Source organism: Coccidioides immitis (genome assembly GCF_000149335.2).
Source record: "Coccidioides immitis RS genomic scaffold supercont3.3, whole genome shotgun sequence".
Taxonomy (NCBI): Eukaryota; Fungi; Ascomycota; class Eurotiomycetes; order Onygenales; family Onygenaceae; genus Coccidioides; species Coccidioides immitis.
Window position 1 is genome coordinate 3,853,577 of NW_004504308.1, and position 20,338 is coordinate 3,873,914.

Below are 20,338 nucleotides of genomic sequence, written 5' to 3' on the forward strand. Positions count from 1 at the left end.
GACAAAATCTACAGGAAGGCTAGTTTGATAGACTTCCAGCTGGCTGGAGACTTGATGTTAGTTCTAATGACTGGACCACAGATGAGATAGGAATCAAATGGCTGACTAGGCTATTTATTCCTGCTGCAAATCTACAGAGGGTTAGCACTTATATACTTCTTATTCTGAATGGGCACAGCAGTCATCTTACCCCAGAATTTAATCATATCTGCAAAGAGAATAAGATTATTTCTCTGTGCATGCCAGCACATTCATTACATCTCTTGCAGCCTCTCAATGTGAGTGTTTTTGCAGTTTTGAAGCAGATATATGACAGTCTAGTTGAACAGCAAATGCAGCTTGGAATCAACACTATTAAAAAGGCAGATTTTCTGAATGCCTATCCTACAGCACATACAGAGGCCTTCAAGACTCAGAACATTCAAAGTGGCTTCATGGCTACTGGAATAGCCCCATTTGACCCAGATCAGGTTCTTCAGCAGCTGGATATTCAACTCCAAACCCCTACTCCCCCAGCTAACCAATCTAGCAACTCAGTATCATTCTGGATCCTACAAACATCTCACAGCCCCCAGCAATTGCATAGGCAGGTGGATAAGATCAAGAATCTTATAGAGCAGGGGCTTGAGAGCTCACCCCAGGGCTTAACAGAAGGATTTGACCAAATTATCAAGGCCTGCAAATATGGAATGGTCAACACCATTATTATGAAAAAGCAATATCAGGATATATTTGCTGCAAATAAGAAAGAGAAGCAAAAATGTACAAGATCTAAGCATCAAATTCAATGTGAAGAAGATCTAACTAGGAAAGAGATTGCTGAGCTTGCCATTCCACCTGCTTAATCTGTTGAACAGTCAGTTGCTCAACTTTCTGAGCCCACAGCCTCAGAGTCTGCATCACATTTGCAGGCACCACCAAGATGTACAAACTGCCATATTTTAGGCCATACAAGAAGAAGCTGCTGCAGTCCTATTGCAATGTAATTTAATCTATTTAGGGGTTGTTGAGCATAGATATTTCAGGTTAAATTCTAGTTAGTTGGGATGCCTTAATTTAATCTTTCGCTTGCTTGCGGATTTCGCTCACTTGTGGATTACGTTAGTAACTACAGAATTGGCTAGCTGTGGCTGGATCGCGGAGCGGTTCGTGGCTGAGGCTCAAGTTGTGGTTCGGGCCGGCGAATCGGCGATGCGCCCGGCGGCGGTCCAAGCGGGCGACCTCCGTCTGCCAGAGACACCTGCGAGAGCACCCTTTTTATCCCCATCGTTAAGAGACCCAATGCTATAATAATAAAAATTACACGAGAAGGCCCCGCGACTCCAGCTGCTGGCTGACAAATAACTCTCCAGTGACAAGAAATTACACTGCTCCTGCAGGAGTTTGACCGAGCACCTGCGTGGGAGCCGTGGGTGAAACTGCGGAGGGCGCCCGGGGAACCCTCCAGACGGAGAAATTTTGTCCATGAATCATTACTCCATAGTTTACGGACTCTTAAGCTCCTATCACAAGCTGGCCGACCCATAGCGGAGACAACCCACCTTCATTGTTTAAATAGAAATACCTTCCCCGGTTACCAAAGCAGAGCAAGAAAACCTAATTGGAACGAAAGAAAAGTCTCAAAAAAGTTCAAGGAGCCCATACTTGATATAAAATTGTGAAATAGTGATTTGTGAGCCATGGCCGTAAGAACCACAAAGGCCGCGCTCACGGCAGCCTATCCATGGACCAAGACCCCTCTCATCACAAGCGCACCGATGCTGCGTATCGCCCACCCACCCCTCGCCGTTGCGGTGTCTCGTGCCGGTGGGTTTGGCTTTCTGGCAGCCGGATTCGATACAGCAGACCTGGAAACCAGCTTCGAAAACACAGCGAAGCTGGTCCGCGAGCACCAAGCAGACAACCCCAATTTTACTGGCGCTGACAAAGATATCTTGCCCGTCGGCGTTGGATTTCTGAACTGGGGTGCTGACATCAACCATGCGATCCCTCTGATCGGAAAATACCTTCCCGCGGCGGTATGGCTGTTTGGGGCCGCCCGTCCCTCCGGAGAAATATACGGGCAATGGGCGCAACGAGTCCGCTCAGTCACGGGCGGCAGGACGAAGATATGGGTCCAGGTCGGCAACGTCACAGACGCCCTAGGCACCGCACACACTGTCAAGCCCGATGTTCTTGTTATCCAAGGTTCCGATGCCGGCGGTCATGGACTAAAACAGTGCGCGAGTATCATCTCCCTTCTGCCAGAAGTTAAAGATGCCCTTGTCGCCGACGGGCTCGGGGACATTCCGCTCATCGCTGCAGGGGGGATAGTCGATGGGCGTGGCATGGCTGCAGCTCTGTGCTTGGGTGCAGATGGCGTAACCATGGGCACGAGATTCCTCGCCTGTGAAGAAGCGAATATTGCCATGGGCTATAGAAATGAAGTGCTTCGTGTCCGAGACGGTGGGCTCGTTACGGGAAGAACAACGGTCTACGACCGCGTGAGAGGTTACAACGAGTGGCCCGAGGAGTACGATGGCCGTGGTATTCTCAATCAGAGCTTCTATGACGCGGAAAAGGGCATGTCGGACGAGGAGAACCAAAGGCTGTACGCGCTCGAAACGAAAAAGGGTGATGAAGGATGGGGCCCTAATGGTCGGATGACGACGTACGCTGGGACGGGGGTCGGGTTGGTAAAGCAAGTCGCCTCGGCAAAAGAGATTATAGACGGTGTTCTAGATCAATCAGCGATGGTTTTGTCGGGATAGGCGCCGAGAAGCTCTTCATACAGTGTGATTTTGCTTCTTTTTCTCCGTGCTTAGACCAGATGAGTGTTCAGTTCCATGAAGTGGAAATATAGTTGATCGGAACAAACTACTCGGAGAGATCTACCGGCACACATTTCAGTGGTTGTACCGCCCCAGCTTGCCGAACCTAGATGCGAAGACTCTTGAGAATATGACAACCCACGCCATGCTCTAAGTTGATCGTGGTGCGTATGTATATATTAATAAACTGTACATACATTAGGTACACAGAGTACTAGGGGAGGAGCCCAATATTTCTATGCAGGAAGGAGAACGGGACAGTCCAGATTAAAGCAATACTAGGCCATTAGCAAAAACCCACAAGGTCAAAGCGCAACCCAAAAGAAGGACGAGAAGGAGAGGCACGGGTGATGGAGATACGGAAGGGGCAGCATTTCCAAGTCCAGCATACGGCTATATGATAACATCAAGATTTTTTGCAAGGTCTTTCCTTTTCTCCCCGTCTTTTGGTCATAGATTGCGCAACATCAGCTGAGAACAAAAATTCCTTTCGAAACCGTTAACTCCCATATCTTCTCTTAAATCTGATTAGAATGGAACAGATCACCGAGCGGCGACGAGCCTTTCTTGAACCGCCATCCGCTCTTCTTCTTTTCCCTGGCCTTGGCCATCTCTGCCCAACCTTCGTCATCGTCATCATCATCATTGGCGTTTTGAGCAGATGTAACCAGTCCACTGACTGGTCTGATAGTAGCGCCCGAATGATTTAATCTTGGCTGCGGGCTGGACGATGTAAATGTGGAATTCCGTGCCTCATCTAGCCATGGGCGAGGTGTGGACGCCGTAAAGGTGGATGAGCGGTTAGGTTGCGGGGGCTGGACTGTCGACACAGGTCGATATCGCGATGCTGCTCCTACGTTGCTCCGCTCCGAAGGTGCGACTGAAGGCGCGTAGCCGGGGTTCCCCATCATTCCGAGATTAGTGCCCGTGCTTCCCGTGTCCTGGGTTGCCGGGAAGAACGAGGAGTGTCTGTTCCACTGGGCAGAGGACGGATCAAGCATGCTCAGTGTTCTCTGGTCGACTTGAGGAGGACCAGGTTGAAGTGCATTCATGTTCGATACCATGGACACAGGGCGTTGCATTGGGCCCGGAGGCTGTAAGAGATTTGGGTTGTTCATCTGCATCGGCTGCCCAAGTTGCATGCTTTGCATCTGCATCATCTGTTGCATCCACTGGATTTGCATTTGCATCATTTGAGTCATCTGCTGTGACACTTGAATTTGACTTTGGTCGCCGGGACCTATGCCATTCGGCTGTCCTCCAATTTGTGACAATAACGTAGGCCCAATACCTCCAGGGTTCAAGTGATTCATGCCTTGCGAGGTGTTTGGCATATCAAAACTGACTTGAGCGTTTGGGCTACCCCTCCTCATTGCTCTCGCACGTTCCTCGTTCGCGATCATCCCTACCAGACCTCCAGGTGGCACCGTTGGCGTTGGCCCTCCGTAAACGGAGGGGGAACCACCACCCAAAGCGAAAGATTCTCTGTTGGGTGGATTGACAAGGCTTGCACCGAAATATGGGTCTTGGGGAAGATTACGAGCGAAAACAGGGAGAGTCTTGCGTTTCGGCGGAGGTGTGTCGCCCGTAACCGAGGGAGGTGTAAGCATATAGGAAGATCGAAGGTTTGGATTAGAATTTGAAGATAACAACTGTGAGGGAGGTCGATTTTTGTTTGGGAATCCATGCGCAGCTAGAATAGCAAGAGGAACGTCGTCATCATCGTCACCATCACCGCTCTTTCCAGCAGGCGCTTTGTCTGCTGGAAGCATTGGTTGGTGGTTCGGATTCGCAGATGGACCCGTGGATTCCAAACTATCGCGTTTCGATTCAAGGTTGGTCAATTTCGCCTGTTCTCCAGTAATCTTCATCATCTGTTGTCTATAGACCGACAGATGGGCCTCCTGTTTTTTCCTCTGGTTGGCTGCTTGGCGCTTTTTCTCCGCCTCGTCCTCTTCTTCCTCTTCTTCACTGTCGTCGCCCGAGGAATCGGACGTAGATGCGTTACTCTGTCGCCTGGTCATCTCCTTCTGCTGCCGATACCGTTCAAATTGGGCTGGTGTCATTACTTTTGTCGGCTTTTCGTCGTTCTTCAAAGAAACTTCCTCGTATCGCGCTGCAAGGCTGGCCTCTGCCGACAGAGAATGTTCATTCTGCCTAGGAAAGACGGGGTTCACGTTGGATAACGCCGATGTAGGCTGCTTATTTCGGTGATTGAGCGGGATAGTGGTAAAATCATTGTCGCTAGCATACATGGACGACACTTCGGGGTCAGCGAGTCCGTGATTGTCAGCCGCGAGGGCTGGTGGCGAAGGTCCATTGGGAATCAATGTTGCATTGCTGGAGCTGAAAGAAGCGTCGGTGTAACCAGCATTGGCGTTCGCTGTTAGGCTTCTGCCACTCGAGTAACTGGGCTGATTTGGGTTTCGACTGTCCTCATCAGAAAACCGAACTTTGCCCAATTGTTGGGCTAGACGGTTCGATGTTACAGAATTTGTCTCAATTGGAGAACTGGGTCTGATCAAACTATCACTCGAGGATTGACTATCGCTCGGGGATGGTGCGGGTATCGAATTCGAATGGCGGTGAGTATGAATGGGAGATAGCAACGACGAGCCATTCGGGCGGCTGCCTTTCGGAGGTACGGGGGCACCGTCGCTAGAGGAAAGTTGCTGTAGGCAAAATGATTAGCCGGTAATCACGAAAAGGAATATGGATTTGAAGAAGAAGGGGGCATACGTTTGATGGATTAAGAGAATTCGAGTCTAGAAGTTGGCTCTTCCTTTTACCGATATTGTCAAAAATATTTGAAAAATCCTCCGACGACTCGAGGTTCAAGTCAGACTCCAAGAGTCTTGGAGGAGTGGCCGTACTGGTGGTGCTTGTTGTCATTGCGCGTTCTCTGGCAGTGGACTCACTGTGTCGCGGAGTACCATGCTGGGTAGGGGGTAACCTCGGTGCCTTTGTGCCGAATGAAAAGGTTCTTCCAGCGGAGCGCAATGCAGATGCGAATGACGATTCAGGTATCGGGGGAACAGGGAGATCATGGGCAGAATTGTCTGAAGGTAAGGTGGACGAGGAACTGAATTTGGCCGAAGAAGAGCTATCGTATAATCTGCTAGTAGACGAGGAATTGTGGGTTCCCCCACTTCCGGTCGAGCCCGTTAACTTCCCGGCACGGGCCCTTGCCGGCTGCGTATCAGGAGCATATTGATGGGCTGTAGACGGTCTCTCTATGCCCGCAAATATGTTGTCCGGATAGGGGTCGTCGACAGGCGTTTCTCCTTGGTTTCCAGCTAGGCGCTGCAATGCACTAGTTCCATCAAACGACTTGCTACTTCCGTGTGGTCGCTCGAATACCCGAAAAGAGGGTTCAACGGGGGGCTTCACATCTTCCAGCGCATTTCCTGAAGACTTTCGACGGGCAAAACTTTTGGGCAGTTTAATCGGCATGGAGAAGGATCAGAAGGTGTCGACGTTCGGGGAGGAGCAGTGGGCTTGAAAGGTGCAACGATCGAACGAAGAAGTCCGGCAAAAATAATACGACCCGGTCAATTGTCTCACCCAGTTAAGGGGGTGAAGCGTCGAATGTTGTCCAACCAGAAATTACGAGGACATGGGGAGGAGAGGAGGCGCGAAGAAGAAAATGATTCTATAGAGAATTCGACTGAACAGGCCAAAACTGTATCAGTGAGCTGTGCGCAGGAGATGCGATGGGATTTTGTGGGAGTGCAGAGGTCGAAAGTTGGGAAGCGGGAAGTGGGAAGGACAGGGTTGTAGGGTTCAAAGGAGAGAGGTCTCGAGATCACTCGTCTGAATGCCCGAAAACAAAAAGTGCCTATGCCTCAGCAGGGGAGCGGAGCCCTTGAGAGCAAAGAGACGAAGGTGTCAAGCGGTACATACCTTGTAAAAGCGTGGAGGTCAACCCGATTCCCCCCCAAACAACCCCGAAGGTGGAGGTGGATCACTCTCGAAAGTCAAGGAGAAGGGTTGGAAGCGAGAAAAGCAGCAGATCCGAACTTAATTCAAGAAGACTTGGAAAGAGGCGATTCAAAACCCGGAATCTTAACCTAGATCTGGAACTATGTAATACTGGAAGCGGCGAAAGGGAGTGTGTGCGATGATGTGAGGAGGATTATGATTATTGACGGCTGTTCTGTGAAGAGAGCCAGTCAGCCATGCATGTGTTTTGGGACGAAAGGGACTAAGATGGGCTGTCCAGGGACTGGCCGGGCTAACTAACTAACCTGACTGGCACCAAAAAAAAAAAAAAAGAGAGAAAGAAAAAGGGCAAGCCCAACAATGCGGCGATGCTAAGGAGCTAACAAGTCCACTGAAAGAAGAGGAGAATGTAAAAGAAAGCTGCACAAGGATCTGGAACTCTTGTGTTGTTGAGGTGAAGATAAAAAAAATAACAAGAATGAAGTCAAGCTAGAAAAACAGTCAATATGTTTTATTACAAAGGAAGTCGTAAAAAAAAAAAAAAAAAAAAAAAAAAAAATCAAATCAGAAATAAATACAGAATAACAACGAGTAAAAATTAAAATAAATGCAAGGATATTAACAATCGTCAGTGATTCTTAGAAGAACAATGATGCCAACCATCCTGGCGGACAAAACAAAGCGAGCCGAGTCCTCTTTGCGCGCGCGCAGTCTCCTTTTTTTTTTTTCCCTCAAGTGGCGGTTTGGACAAATGGTGTTGTCAGGATGAGCCAGGCTATGGCAGGCGAGGGTGGCAAGCTCGGGAGTCCCTGACACAGCACCAATGGGGCCAGCGAAATGCTGAGGAACCCTCCCTTGTCTCGAGCGCCTTTTGGCTGCTTCATTGTTAGTTAGCGCCTGTTTCTGGCTCATTCACTCTCCGACATGCTGCTTGTTACACCAAATAACTGCTGCTAAACAACAGTTCCACAGCCCGTCTGCATGCACAGTGCTTTTCTAGAATTGCCCTGCCATCCTGTCCTCGTTATTTTCGTGGCCGTCCAATAGTCCGATGGGCCTCCCATCTTCAGCCCGAAAGGCCTAGTTCGCCACCAATGATGGCAGAGACACTCTCACGTGCGGAAGTTCCTGCCGAGCTGGCCCACAGACCAGGCATCATCGACTCTGGCAAAGCGGTTACACAGACACACACGCACCCCCCACCCCCCCCGGTTCCGTTATTCTTAGGATGGTTCTCCCTTCTTCGTGTCCGGAGAGAGAGGAGATCCCCGAACACCGTGTTTTCCCGGAGACCCGGAAATAGTTATATAATTTAGCGGATAGTGACAATCGGTCCTGGCATTCAGGATAGCCGTTTGCTCTTGAATACCAATTTATCGCTTTCATATGCTGAACAACAATACCTCTACGGGGTTACGGGGTACGTCACAGATAAATGTACTGATACGGAGTACATGCATCCTTGGCTTGTCTCCCGGGCACCGAGTGTTCGGAGTCTGTAGTTTACTCTTACTATCGCTTAACTTCCACCAATGCACCAAGCGTTTGAAAAACCGGCCATGGAGCCAACCACTCTATTTCGACACAGTTCGAGTGAACCCATCGCCAGCCAATGTATCATGCCACGCCATCTTCGATAGCAATTGAGCTACAGGCATTGACTCCACCGATCAGGGCAACCCCAGAAGGGACCTTGGCGCCCGTGATATTGAAGCAGGCAAAGGCGATGAGCCTTCTCAATGCCGGGCAGCACTTGAAAATGCTATTGACAAGAAAATCGTCTACCTTGGTGTGAAAGGAGATGTCTAGCTCCTTTAGCTTGGGATAAGTTCGACTTTCATCAAAGGTTGAGGCAAAGGCATCAAATGACACATGACGACAAGAGCTGATGTTGAGCGTTTCGATTTTATCGCCGGAATGCTCCATCAGTGCCTTGAAACCTTCCGACGCAAGACCAACCGGCTCCTCAGGCCCATCCGGCACCGCGTTATCGATATGGCGAGCACCGGAAAGATCGATAAAAGCCAACGGGGGAGCTTGCCAATTGGTAAAGAGATGTGCATAGCCCTTGTCGGTACAAGTAGCGTTGTCTGCAAATCGTAACTTGTTGAGCCGCTTACATCGCTGATGAACTGCTTCCAGTATACGGTCGTCTGCATTTTTAAAGCCTCGCAGCGAGAGCGTTCGAAGGTTAGGCCCAACGTTGTGAATGAGTTGACCGAGGGTCTCTAAATCTGTCTCCTGCATAAAGTCCAAAGACAGATGCTCGAGCCCCGTTAAGGTGGAAATCGACTTCAACGACTCGTTTCCGGGTCTCCAACATTCCTTTATCTTCAAACGACGTAGGTTCTGGCAGTTCTTCACCATCTGTTCAATGGTTTCGTCTCCCATGGAGCAGTCCAGGTTTGACAGCTTCAGGCTCTCCAGCTTATGGCCACAAGTTTTAAAGAACTTTTGCCAGCATTCATCCGACACAAGATTAGAGGAGTCGAGTTGCAACTCCCTAATATGGGACTCTCTACTCGTGATGTACTCCAAAGTGGAATCTTTAAATTGACCAGCACAACGAAGATTGACCCTTTCGAGATACGGCATGAAGGCGAAGATTTTCTGGAAGTCCTCTGTCTCGAGTTCTGCGTCCACGTTAGCAAACTGATTGTTTTTTCAAGTGGGTAAACTGGGCTTCGGAACGCACTGGCACAGTCATAGATGTCAATGCTGCTAACATCGCGCCGAAGGAAAAGTTCTAATGTCCTAGGAGTCATGACGCGCCTCTTTGATAAAATTTGGCTTAAACGATGCAGGAGACCCTCCGGCAAATCGCCAAACTCGTCGATATCATGTATGCTATCCGCCACTTTCTACAAGGCCGTTAACGGATAAGTCAAGGTTCAAAGTGCAACCTATTCAGTCTAAGCTTCCTTACCTTAATACACGTTTCTAACAGGCTAAAAGCACCACTTTGCGCAATGCCGTCAAGTAAGTTGCTATAGTTTTGGCGGCGCCCTCTTTTCGAAGGTTTGCGAACTTTTGCCTTTGCTTTCTTCTCCTCTGCTGTCTGCTTTTTAGAGCATTGGGTACATAAGAGTCCGCCTTCAGGTCCACTTTTACTGTAGGGCGTGACAGTGAATCGCTTGCTGCAAATTTCACAGTTGGCTAGCTGCCCTGGGACCGCTTTTCTTTTCTGATACATCATTGTCTCCAGAAGCTCGTCGTCGTCGTCGTCGCTGTCTTCATGATCTCCAGATCGCTTAGCCTTCTGCTTCTTCTTTGCATTGGCTTTTGCGGTAGCGAGATTCCTACGAGCCCGCTTTCTCGTAGCCTCGACCTCCTCGTAGACAGAGTCCTCCTCTTCATCCTCAGGCGTATCAACCGTGCTTTCGACATCATTTTGTTGAGCCGCGTCTGCAACGCGTCGCTGATAGCTATCACGAATCGCAGCAGCAGATATATTATGCGACTAGCGTTAATAATCTGCAGTCAGCCCATCTCCATCAAGCGGCAGCGATCCCAATCGTGAGCGGGGTCCAATTTTCGGTGTAAAACTCACGGCGAGGAAATCCGTTAGAGCCGAATGTCTACCAGCAGTCTCGTGAGCTTTTGACGGTATTTAAACCGGTAACTGATATGATATACATACGGGCCCTGTATATTCCTCCTCGGACGGGTATTATTGTTCGCCCTTTTCAATGGTAAGCAGGCGGAGCGCCGAGGAAAGACACATCAACTAGTTAAGTATGGCAGGATAGATGATGGAGCTATAGCCATATCATCCACCAGGACCAGGCTCCACTCACATTTCAAACTGGCATAATCTCGCCCACCCCCCGGTTGCTATACACCCAAAGTAAGAGAAAATCGAGATTTCGAAGAGTTCTGCAGACCGGACGGTCTCTGCTTTCACACGAAACTCCCTCCCTTAATTGGATTTTTGGCCACGTGACCTCGCGCCGCGTGTTCCGAAATTTCAGTTCACGCGTTGGTTTGAGAACGCCAGCCAGGCAGCAACTGGGCAAATCTCGAGCGATCGAGCCGCCTGATTGGGTCTGAGCGACGTGCGGCCAAGTGCCAGCGCCCTTCTTCGAACCTTCGGGCTCTGTTGCTCGCTGTAGAAAACCTGCAGTCATTGGTTCATGACCATCGAGCCCCTTGAGAACTCAGGTCAAGCAACGCCAGTATCTGAATTTGCCCAGGGATGCTCTGAAATGCCAACTCTTTTCCCTATAGACTCATGTCCGTGGCAATGACGGAGCATTGGTGAATGGCCGGTCTTATTTATTAATTTGCCTTTGATTTTTTTCCTCCCCCCCCTTGCCAGCGCCCTTCTTTCACAGACCAGGAAATACCCTTATTCGGTCTCACTTACGTCGTCTCCCTGGAAGATCCCATCCACTGAAGGGAGTTTCTTTGGTAAAAGAAGTTGCAGTAGCTAACTATTAGTTGGAATTCAAAGGAGGGGTCACCACCAAAGGTATTTATGACATTGATTGTCAAACTTCTGGCCTAGTCGCTGAACTTGACGACCAGAACGGGTCCTAGGAAAGCATTCAGGAGATTCCGAAGTGAACCTTTTTCGCAATTCTTTAGCGAACAAGATACAATGGCAGGTTTCAATTTGAAGAGGGGATCGTTGCAGACCCGAAGGTCCTCAAGGCTTCAATCCTTCGCAGTTGAGATACCTCCTCCAAGAGCAACCATTTCTTCTACTGGTTCACCGTCGTCGAGTTCAGGGAGTGAAAGCGCCCAGATCAGTGCAAATGGGTGCAGTACTCCGGCTACAACTACGCACCCTACTCCTGTCCCCTCGGACAGTATGTCATTAGGCCGCCCAAAAAGAATAAGTGCCTCTGCTCGCGCCTTGGAACTCCGAAATAGCTCTTTCACGCTTGGATATCGCCGTAAAAGAAATGTTACGGAGTTGACTGGGGAGCAGCCACTTGAAGAGTGTGCCGATGCCCGTCTAGCTCTGGCACTCCAGGCAGAGGAGTACGGGAAGAACATTGATGTTAAGCGGAGAAAAGTTTCTGCATCAACTTCCAACGGAAGAAACGAGATAAAGAACTCTACTGATGAAGACGATGAAGACGATGATGAATTGGATGATTCCTCTTTTTCTACATCTGCGCATACAATGACCGCCAATCGGTCCCGAAAACGCCCAGGGGCAAGGAGGCTCCCACTTGATACAAGGAGTAGATCGAGCGGGGATCCCTTGCCGGCGGTCCATGATACGGAACCCCTTCTCCGTGAACTTCGCTTGGATTTTCTAGATGATTCGAGCGACCTTTCTGATGATGGGTGGGAAGGTCCTGCCGACTTTTCCGAGACTTCACATCCAGAAGAAGAGTCAGACACCGATACTCCCAATGCAACGATCTCCCGCCCAAGTTCAACTCGGTCAACACGGCGACAGAGGCAGCGACTTACACGAGTAAGGCTTTTCTGTGTCCTTGAAAATGGCGAGCAAGCAGCTGATTTTTGCAGGCTGAAAAAGAGCGAAAGAAGCTCGAAGAACAGCACCCAAATGTCGCTACAATGTGGGAAGACCTAAAAGGCATTCCAGTGATTACGCCTACGCCGGCACCGCAGCCTACGGGCATATCTCGAAGACTCAAGCCTTTCCAGCTTGAAGGGTTGAGTTGGATGGGACAGCAGGAGCAGTCACAATGGAAGGGAGGCCTCCTCGGGGACGAGATGGGAATGGGCAAAACCATCCAGGCTGTTTCGCTTCTCATGTCTGATTATCCCGTTGGCATTCCGTCTCTTGTCGTTGTCCCCCCAGTCGCACTCATGCAGTGGCAGTCAGAAATTAAGGTTTGTAACCCAGATTTCAGCCCCCCTTTCAGGCCCAAGGCTTATGTGTCCATCCAGTCCTATACCGACGGTAAATTGAAAGTTTTTGTCTATCATGGCTCCAATTCCAAAGTGAAAAATGTAACAGTTAAAGAACTCAAGTCTTACGATGTCATAATGATATCCTGTCCGTTTGTCTTGCTATCCCCCTGGTTGTACGAGTCCAGGAGAATTGACATTCTTTAGATTCCGGCCTTGAGTCGATGCATCGTAAAGAAGTGAAAGGCTGGTCCCGTGGTAAGGGACTTGTGAAAGAGGACAGTATGTCATTCGTTCTTAAAACAGTCCCAATCCTCATTTCTAACAAGATTCAGGTATTATCCATTCTATTCATTTTCATCGTCTGATTTTAGATGAGGCGCACAATATAAAGGTAGGAATCTGGTACAACTGCTCTCTACCTCCTTTCCACCTGCTAACCATCACCTAGCAACGGACAACTAGTGTGGCTAAAGCATGTTTCGCACTGAAGGCTAATTACAAATGGTGTCTCTCGGGGACTCCTGTCCAAAATCGCATTGGCGAATTCTTCTCCCTGTTGCGTTTCCTTGATGTCAAGCCGTTTGCTTGCTATTTCTGCAAGAAGTGTTCATGTGAAGAGCTCCACTGGTCTCAGGATGAACTCAAACGTTGCACTCACTGCAAACATACGTAAGTCTTTCTGTTCAGCTTGAATAGTTTTAAGCAGCCGCGTTGACACTGGATAGTGGTTTCGATCACGTCTCCATATTCAATCAAGAAATTCTTAATCCTAGTGAGTCTACTTTACCCGTATACATTGAGGCTACAACTGACTGCGCGATCCTAGTCACCACTCCCGGGGCCCCCGAAAAACGACAAGACGCACTTGCTAAGCTACGCCTGATTACTGACAGAATTATGCTTAGGCGAGTCAAGAAGGATCATACGGCGTCAATGGAACTACCACCCAAGAGGTAGGTGCTCAAAATTGCAAGGATGGCAAAAAAGAAAAAGGACTCTATTTGACTTACCTGGCCACAGGATTGAGATTCACAACGAGTTCTTCGGTGAAATCGAACGAGATTTCTCGACCAGCATTATGACCAACAGTACTAGACAATTTGACACCTATGTCAGCCGTGGTGTCATGCTGAATAACTATGCAAACATTTTTGGTCTTATTATGCAAATGCGTCAAGTTGCAAATCATCCCGATCTAATTCTGAAAAAGCATGCGGAAGGGGGCCAGAACGTTCTTGTATGCAGCATCTGTGATGAAGCGGCAGAGGAGGCCATCCGCTCTCGTTGCAAGCATGAATTCTGCCGTCAATGCGCTAAGGAGTACGTTCAGTCGTTTGAATCCCGCGGAGAGCCAGACTGTCCTCGGTGCCACATCCCCCTCTCCATTGATTTTGAGCAGCCGGATATTGAGCAGGAAGAAAGTGAGGTCAAGAAGAATTCAATCATCAACCGTATAAAGATGGAGGATTGGACCTCATCAACAAAGATCGAAATGCTCGTGTATGATCTGTACAAACTGAGAAGCAAGAAGCAAACCCATAAATCCATTGTCTTCTCGCAGTTCACCTCGATGCTGCAGCTTGTGGAATGGCGGCTCCACCGGGCAGGAATTAGCACCGTGATGCTCGACGGGAGCATGACGCCGGTTCAGCGACAGAAGTCGATTGATTATTTTATGAACAACGTGGAAGTCGAGGTATTCCTTGTATCTCTCAAGGCCGGAGGTGTTGCCCTAAACCTGACAGAAGCGTCGCGTGTGTTTATTGTTGACCCGTATGGTACCCTAAATTCTGGTGTAAACTTATTTTTCTGTTTTGTGGGTGACATGCTAAGTCTATAAACTGTTCATAGGTGGTGGAATCCAGCGGCTGAATGGCAAAGCGCAGATCGTTGCCATCGTATTGGGCAGCGGAGACCCTGTGTGATCACAAAACTGTGCATCGAGGATTCCGTCGAGTCTCGGATGGTTTTGCTTCAAGAGAAGAAGGCGAACATGATAAATGGCACGATCAACAAGGATCAGAGCGAAGCCCTTGAGAAATTGACACCGGAAGATATGCAGTTTTTGTTCCGTGGAAACTAACCGATACCAAAGGTCCAGGATTCGGGGAGAAAAGGTCACGGACGGTGAGTTACCCTAGGCGAGGCCGTCAACGCTGTAACGTGAAATATGCGGGTATGACTCCGTATGGATGGGAGGTTCCAGGTATTACCTGGTTCGATACCAGAAATTGCTAGGAAGGGATACTGGTTTTATTGCGCTACTCTTTTTCCCCGTGGGGTCTACTCCATGGGGTTTGATGAGATGTCCTCTTGAGTACCCGATACATACAAATATAAGTGTAGTAAGATGCCCTGCGACTGTTCACTTCATGAAAAGCGAGTTTCAGGTAACAGCTAGCCCGGAGTTTGAGAATCAAAGGCTTGCATCCAACATACGGAATGCGCGTGACCTACTCCGTAGACAGTTCTATCACGAGCACAGATGCTGTTTCCATATTTTGCCTACAACGTCTCTGGACAACATCAGCTACGGGACACGCTGCATTAAGTCGTGGACTCTGTCCTGCGTACCTAAATACCTCTCTAGGGAGGATGGCGTGTCGGTGCAGCTGGTGGCTTGGAATTACAGACACACATAAGTACGTACGGAGTACTCCGTACAGATATAGAATTTTAATATAACCAACATAGGCTTAGAGGGAATAAATTACAGATTACCACCAAATACATCAGCTTCCAATAGAATTCCAGTATTAAATACACTACTGTACACGCTAATTTCTACGCTAATTTTGCCTAGTTGTGATCAACTTGAACTAAGCCTGGGGGCATTCCGTGTATTTCTCTTCAAACCATTCTCCTAATGTCAAAAAGTCTCAAGAAGGTTGAGAAACAAGCAACGCTGATCCTGCCTCTAGCGCAAATAATTCCGAGCTGAGGAAGCATTTTGCTTGGGCATTAGTGAGATTGGCTCGCCATTCTTGGGGCTGAATGAAAATTCTGTCACCAGTGCCCGACAGGCCATCTGCTGACTGCCTTGGTCTTCCATCAAACAACGCGGAAACAGCATTTCTGACTGTCTTTGACAATGATTGTCACAGTACAGACAGACACACTGTGATCACAGCCCATCCTGTTAGCCAATCCATTTCTGCAGCCCAGTATTGAATGACTCTGCTCCTTCTTCCAAGGCAATTAACCTGCTGATTGACCACCATCCACTGATGCCGCAGTCATGCTTGAATTCACTTGATGAATCCTTTGGCATCATTATTAGGCATCAATGCATCAGTAAGGGTGGGATATGTGTTGCATTGCATCTCAACCTAGAATCAACCTACCACGTGACATACCAAGAGATCTTGGTGGCTTTGCATTTGGACATTGAGGCACTTCATCCACTTGTTCTCCTTCACATTGGAGTATAAAGAAAGCAGCCCCCCCTGTTTTTCAAGCGCTACAATGGTTCGCCATCAAATGGTACCTAGCATTCACAGATCTAAGTGTGAAGCACCGATAGCTAGAAAGCACCCGCCACCAGAAAACATTGGTAGGATTCAAGATCTCTGCTGTACTTCCCGGCTGACCTATTCTAGGGAGACAAACCAAGCGGACAAGAAGGGAGGAACAGGAAAAGGAGGAGCAAAAGCCAAAATCTTGTCGCAAGAGCCTGCGATTAAGCCATAAAAAGCCCCTTGCAGCTGTAGGTATGCCTTTTCGATTATGTGGCTTTGTTTTGATTTGACTAATGTATTTCAGAACTGTCCTACCGACTCCCACTACGCTCGAGAACAGAAAACCAGACCCAACCGTAAACGATACTGCGAAAATCAAACATACCTATCTGTTAAGCGGCCCCAATTACTCACGTCGAAACCTGTTGAAACCCCTTCCGCGGAAGAGCGAGTTAATATAAGCAACTTGAGCAAGGCCGACCTGATTGGGTATTGGTGCGTCAGCGGGCACTGGCCGAAGAACTATTTCAAAGCACAGCCTGGACAGCCTGAAACTATGAGCCGACTCCTTGCAAGAAAAAAGTCATCGACATCTCTTCACCGCAAGGACTCAAATTCAAGCCTCGCTACGAGCACGAATACACCCGGCCAAGAATCAAGGGAAGGAAAGAGTGCCAAGTACAGAAGAGCGACCTATGAAACCCTCCTCGCCACTCTAGGCAGCTATATGCGCAAGTCAGAGCTAGGGATAACAGATAAAAGTAAGAATATTTGCAAAAATTTGCTGGAGAATGAACAACCTACTCCTGAGAACACATTATTTCGAGATGATACCTTTGAGGAATTTTGCCAAAGGCTACAGGGAAAAAATGAGCCAAGGGTTATACAGGATATAGCTCGATTGATTGTCCCTTCGGCAGAATCTCTTGCGGTTGACGGGGCCAAAGATCTGAGGCATCTAGTTGAAAGTGTCAATGAGACGTGGGGCTCCTCTATTCCCTTCTGTGGACCACGCCCGCAGCCTGATTATGCGGTCGGGTTCGGCCGATCTGCATTCACGGATGACCAGCTGAAGAAATTCGAGCCGTTCCTCGGCTACAACCCAGACTCCTACAGCTCCTTCTTCCTGGCTACCTTCTACATGTACTTCCCCTTCCTGACCTGCGAGGTGAAGGGTACCGCTGCGCTTGATGTCGCCGATCGACAGAATGCACACAGCATGACCCTCGCCGTGCAGGGCATTGTTGAACTGTTCAGGCTTGTAAAGCGTGAAGAAGAGGTTAATCGGGAGATCCTAGCGTTTTCAATCTCGCATGACCACAGAACAGTGAGAATATACGGCCATTACGCGATCGTCAAGGAAGAGAAGACTGAATACTATCGCCATCCGATACATACTTTCGATTTTACTGCCTTAGATGGCAAAGAAAAGTGGACAGCGTACAGGTTTACGAGGAACATATATGAGAAATGGGCCCCAAACCACCTGAACACTATTCTCTCGGCTCTTGACGAGATACCTCCGGGGGTAAATTTTGACATATCGGACCCTGGAGACTCCCAGACTAATGCCCCATCCTTTGTTGATGCGAATAGCCAGGCGAGTTTCGCGCACTCTATGGAAGTTACACCCAATACATCATTTACTCAGCAGACCCTGAAGCGGCAGAGGAAGCAGTAACATCCAAGTCCAGACCTGTATCATTGGAAGGGATTGAATCAGGCTATCACTACTGTCTTCGGTGCCTTCCTGCTGATCTTTCCCAGCATCACACTCTCTGTGAGATGGCCGATGTTGTTGGTGTTTTGATATGGGTATAAGATCTAGAAAGCGAATGTCAGGTGTTGAATTAGTCTGATTCCTTTGCTCTGCTTCCGTTTGAAATACATAGTCGGGCTTTGCGGTGACCCAAGTCACGTAAAATGCATGATGAAGAAAGGTTCCAGCAGAAGTATTCCTTTTACTCATCGCTATTGGGGTTGGGAGAAAAGCACGAAGATGTAATCACTTTTTATGGCTTGATCACTAGCAAACCCAACCGATTGTTCGCAAGAACATTGAATTCCAATTCTACATTTGCTTCTAGTAAGGCTGACTGTTTTCATCACCTTCCCCCTCATGGGACTGGGCGCACTGGGGGAAAGGTGTTGCACCAATGAACAGTAGGATTAGTCATCGTCCTATTTAACTAGGCCTGGAATCCGGGGCAAAAGGCGACTATCACCAATTTTGATCCATCAAAGAGCAACCAAGTGCTCGTCTACCTCTGCATGCAACACAGGGGACGAGCGAAGTCCATGCAGATTCCAAATATCAGGGGAACCGCCCTCCGTCGGCCAATATTTGATGCTGTGTGACTTGAGCCTCTCTTCACTGTCTTCTATCAACCTCCAACTTTGTCAATTGCCTTGGGATACAGAAGCCCTTTCTGTCCCTCCTCTCCTTTTTCATCGATTGGACGCTTTTGCCTCCTTGCCACCACGCGAAGCCATAGCCGGTCCGCAGCACTTTTTCTACCCGTCAAGCGGGTTAGTGGGGTTGCTCCACCACCTGCAAGCTTCGCAAAATTTCCCACTCTCCCAGCAAACAGGAAATGGGACTCATTCACAGATTCGCGGGTTTACCTACCTGAGAGAGGACTGGATACACGAGGCATTTTGAGGCATCTTGTTGATTAAAATTGCAGTGAGATTAAATTGGCCCCTTTCCAACGTCTTGAAAGACTATGCTTGCTTGTTTCAGCACTCCCAGTTCTGCCATGATTATTCAGAACGTGTATTTTGCCAGTGTTCAAGTGGCATGACCGGAGGTAGAGTAGAGAAATGCCAAATCATTAATAGCACATTTCTGCTGTTCTGCAGTTTTGCATTCCAATCACTCAGGGCTTTCACATTGGTGTTTCCCACCTTCAGTCACTCTGGCCACATATCTTAACCCTGGTGCCTCTTCTAGGCCCACAAAAAGGCTCCATTGCGATCAGGAGAAAATAGAATCTTGCGTGCCTGATCTTGACGCGGGTTCTGGTTGGCAGAACGCCCAAAAAAATGGCACGCACCCAACTTGGCACAGCGACCAATTTTGGAGGCCGGCGCCATTTTTGTTCCCCCTTGAAGATCATTCCTTGACATGTGGGTGAGATCATCCAGCGGCATCATTTTGGTGCGCAACCACCATGGAAACCAAAGGAACTGCTGCTTTGGTTGTACCCATTTTTGCTGCAAGCGAAAAATTGTCAAAACCAGAGGAATGTAGAACTGGAGGAGAGGATGTCAAGAGAATGAAGAGTTGTGATTGTGCAAAATCCCCACCAATCACCCTGCAGAGACTTCCATGCTAGGCCACAATTTTCAGAAGGCCATGAAAAATGTGGCCTGTCTCCGGTATTTAATAGAAGAGTTGATTGCTCCCATCGTGGGTGGATCAAAGGTGTTTCCATTCTTCATGTTGATCCTTCATCATGCGTTCACCAGTGCAGGGTGCCCTGGGTTCTAGTCGCCACAGTATTCAGCAGATGCGACAGCAACAAAAGCTGACATTGAAGAAGATATTATATCATTACTGCATTGAATGCTATAGCCAAGTGGATTTGCTGGGTGCAGAGTATTCCCTGCCACATGGCACAGCCGGACGGCCAAAACAGGTCACCGAATACTTTACTATAAATTTCAAACCACATCGGACGCCAGACCGTGAGCGTTCCAGTCTCCGAGAGATGTGATACAAGCGGAAGGCGTCGCCAGAGCGCAAGCTACGAGGATACTCTATAAATAAAGTCTAATTAGAATATTTAATAGTGTTTATTTCTGGACATTCCCTTAATAAAATTAACTTAGAATTAGCAAGAAGAAACCATCAGTATTAGTTATTTCATTATTTTTAAACCTCTGACAAAAGTACTCTGTAGACAAATCAATTTTCATTCCAGTCCCATTTTACAAGATGCAAAGTCAACACTCTTCATCCCTGTGTTTTGCACTTCAGGAAGTAGAGTAGCGTCTTCCTAGCCAGATCTTTAGTAAGGGTCACCCGAAACCTTGGTTATTGAGACTGGTCATCATCTGACCAGTCTCCCCTGGAGGGGTGGGGGGAACCCGAACTGGGCTTACCTAAAGTTGTGAGGTTAATGTAATCCACAAGCAAGCAAAATCTGCAAGCAAGCAAAAGATATTTTTTCAACTTCCTCAACCATCCACTTCAACGCGTCAGAATGCCACCAATTCACAATAAAAATGCAAGATCCTCTATAAAAATAGAGGGCAGGATTGAACTTGCTATTTCTACTCTTAAAAAGC

General features: G+C 48.4%; 6 protein-coding genes across 6 annotated transcripts; 4 read left to right on the plus strand and 2 right to left on the minus strand.

The window, feature by feature from the left end:
• The first annotated feature begins 1,603 nt into the window (after window positions 1-1,603).
• Window positions 1,604-3,234, plus strand: CIMG_07488 (oxidoreductase). Its single transcript, XM_001240324.2, has one exon. It carries the CDS (start codon window positions 1,680-1,682, stop codon window positions 2,748-2,750), a length of 1,071 nt encoding a protein of 356 aa, XP_001240325.1. The 5' UTR covers window positions 1,604-1,679; the 3' UTR covers window positions 2,751-3,234.
• On the minus strand, window positions 2,932-6,887 carry CIMG_07487 (uncharacterized protein). Its single transcript, XM_001240323.2, has 3 exons — window positions 6,714-6,887; window positions 5,550-6,477; window positions 2,932-5,482 (listed from the first exon to the last, which is right to left on the minus strand). Exons 2-3 carry the CDS (start codon window positions 6,261-6,263, stop codon window positions 3,329-3,331), a joined length of 2,868 nt encoding a protein of 955 aa, XP_001240324.1. The 5' UTR covers window positions 6,264-6,477; window positions 6,714-6,887; the 3' UTR covers window positions 2,932-3,328.
• Window positions 6,888-8,112: 1,225 nt separating this feature from the next.
• On the minus strand, window positions 8,113-10,879 carry CIMG_07486 (DNA repair protein Rad7; the record flags this gene model as incomplete). The annotated part of the gene is made up of 7 exons (XM_001240322.2): window positions 8,113-9,385; window positions 9,448-9,613; window positions 9,679-10,212; window positions 10,303-10,330; window positions 10,393-10,434; window positions 10,550-10,586; window positions 10,642-10,879. The coding sequence occupies 7 exons, from the start codon at window positions 10,877-10,879 to the stop codon at window positions 8,370-8,372; spliced, it is 2,061 nt and encodes a 686-aa protein (XP_001240323.2). The 3' UTR covers window positions 8,113-8,369.
• CIMG_07485 (DNA repair protein RAD16) lies at window positions 10,835-14,940 on the plus strand. The gene is made up of 11 exons (XM_001240321.2): window positions 10,835-11,223; window positions 11,280-12,183; window positions 12,237-12,566; window positions 12,624-12,732; window positions 12,792-12,866; window positions 12,920-12,978; window positions 13,036-13,256; window positions 13,313-13,359; window positions 13,414-13,540; window positions 13,608-14,360; window positions 14,439-14,940. Exons 2-11 carry the CDS (start codon window positions 11,353-11,355, stop codon window positions 14,668-14,670), a joined length of 2,784 nt encoding a protein of 927 aa, XP_001240322.1. The 5' UTR covers window positions 10,835-11,223; window positions 11,280-11,352; the 3' UTR covers window positions 14,671-14,940.
• Window positions 14,941-15,469: 529 nt separating this feature from the next.
• On the plus strand, window positions 15,470-17,993 carry CIMG_07484 (uncharacterized protein). The gene is made up of 4 exons (XM_001240320.2): window positions 15,470-15,725; window positions 15,824-16,140; window positions 16,187-16,293; window positions 16,350-17,993. The coding sequence occupies exons 2-4, from the start codon at window positions 16,053-16,055 to the stop codon at window positions 17,724-17,726; spliced, it is 1,572 nt and encodes a 523-aa protein (XP_001240321.1). The 5' UTR covers window positions 15,470-15,725; window positions 15,824-16,052; the 3' UTR covers window positions 17,727-17,993.
• Window positions 17,994-18,389: 396 nt separating this feature from the next.
• On the plus strand, window positions 18,390-19,927 carry CIMG_11966 (uncharacterized protein). Its single transcript, XM_012358521.1, has 2 exons — window positions 18,390-18,731; window positions 18,999-19,927. Exon 2 carries the CDS (start codon window positions 19,219-19,221, stop codon window positions 19,381-19,383), a length of 165 nt encoding a protein of 54 aa, XP_012213944.1. The 5' UTR covers window positions 18,390-18,731; window positions 18,999-19,218; the 3' UTR covers window positions 19,384-19,927.
• Window positions 19,928-20,338: the final 411 nt, after the last annotated feature.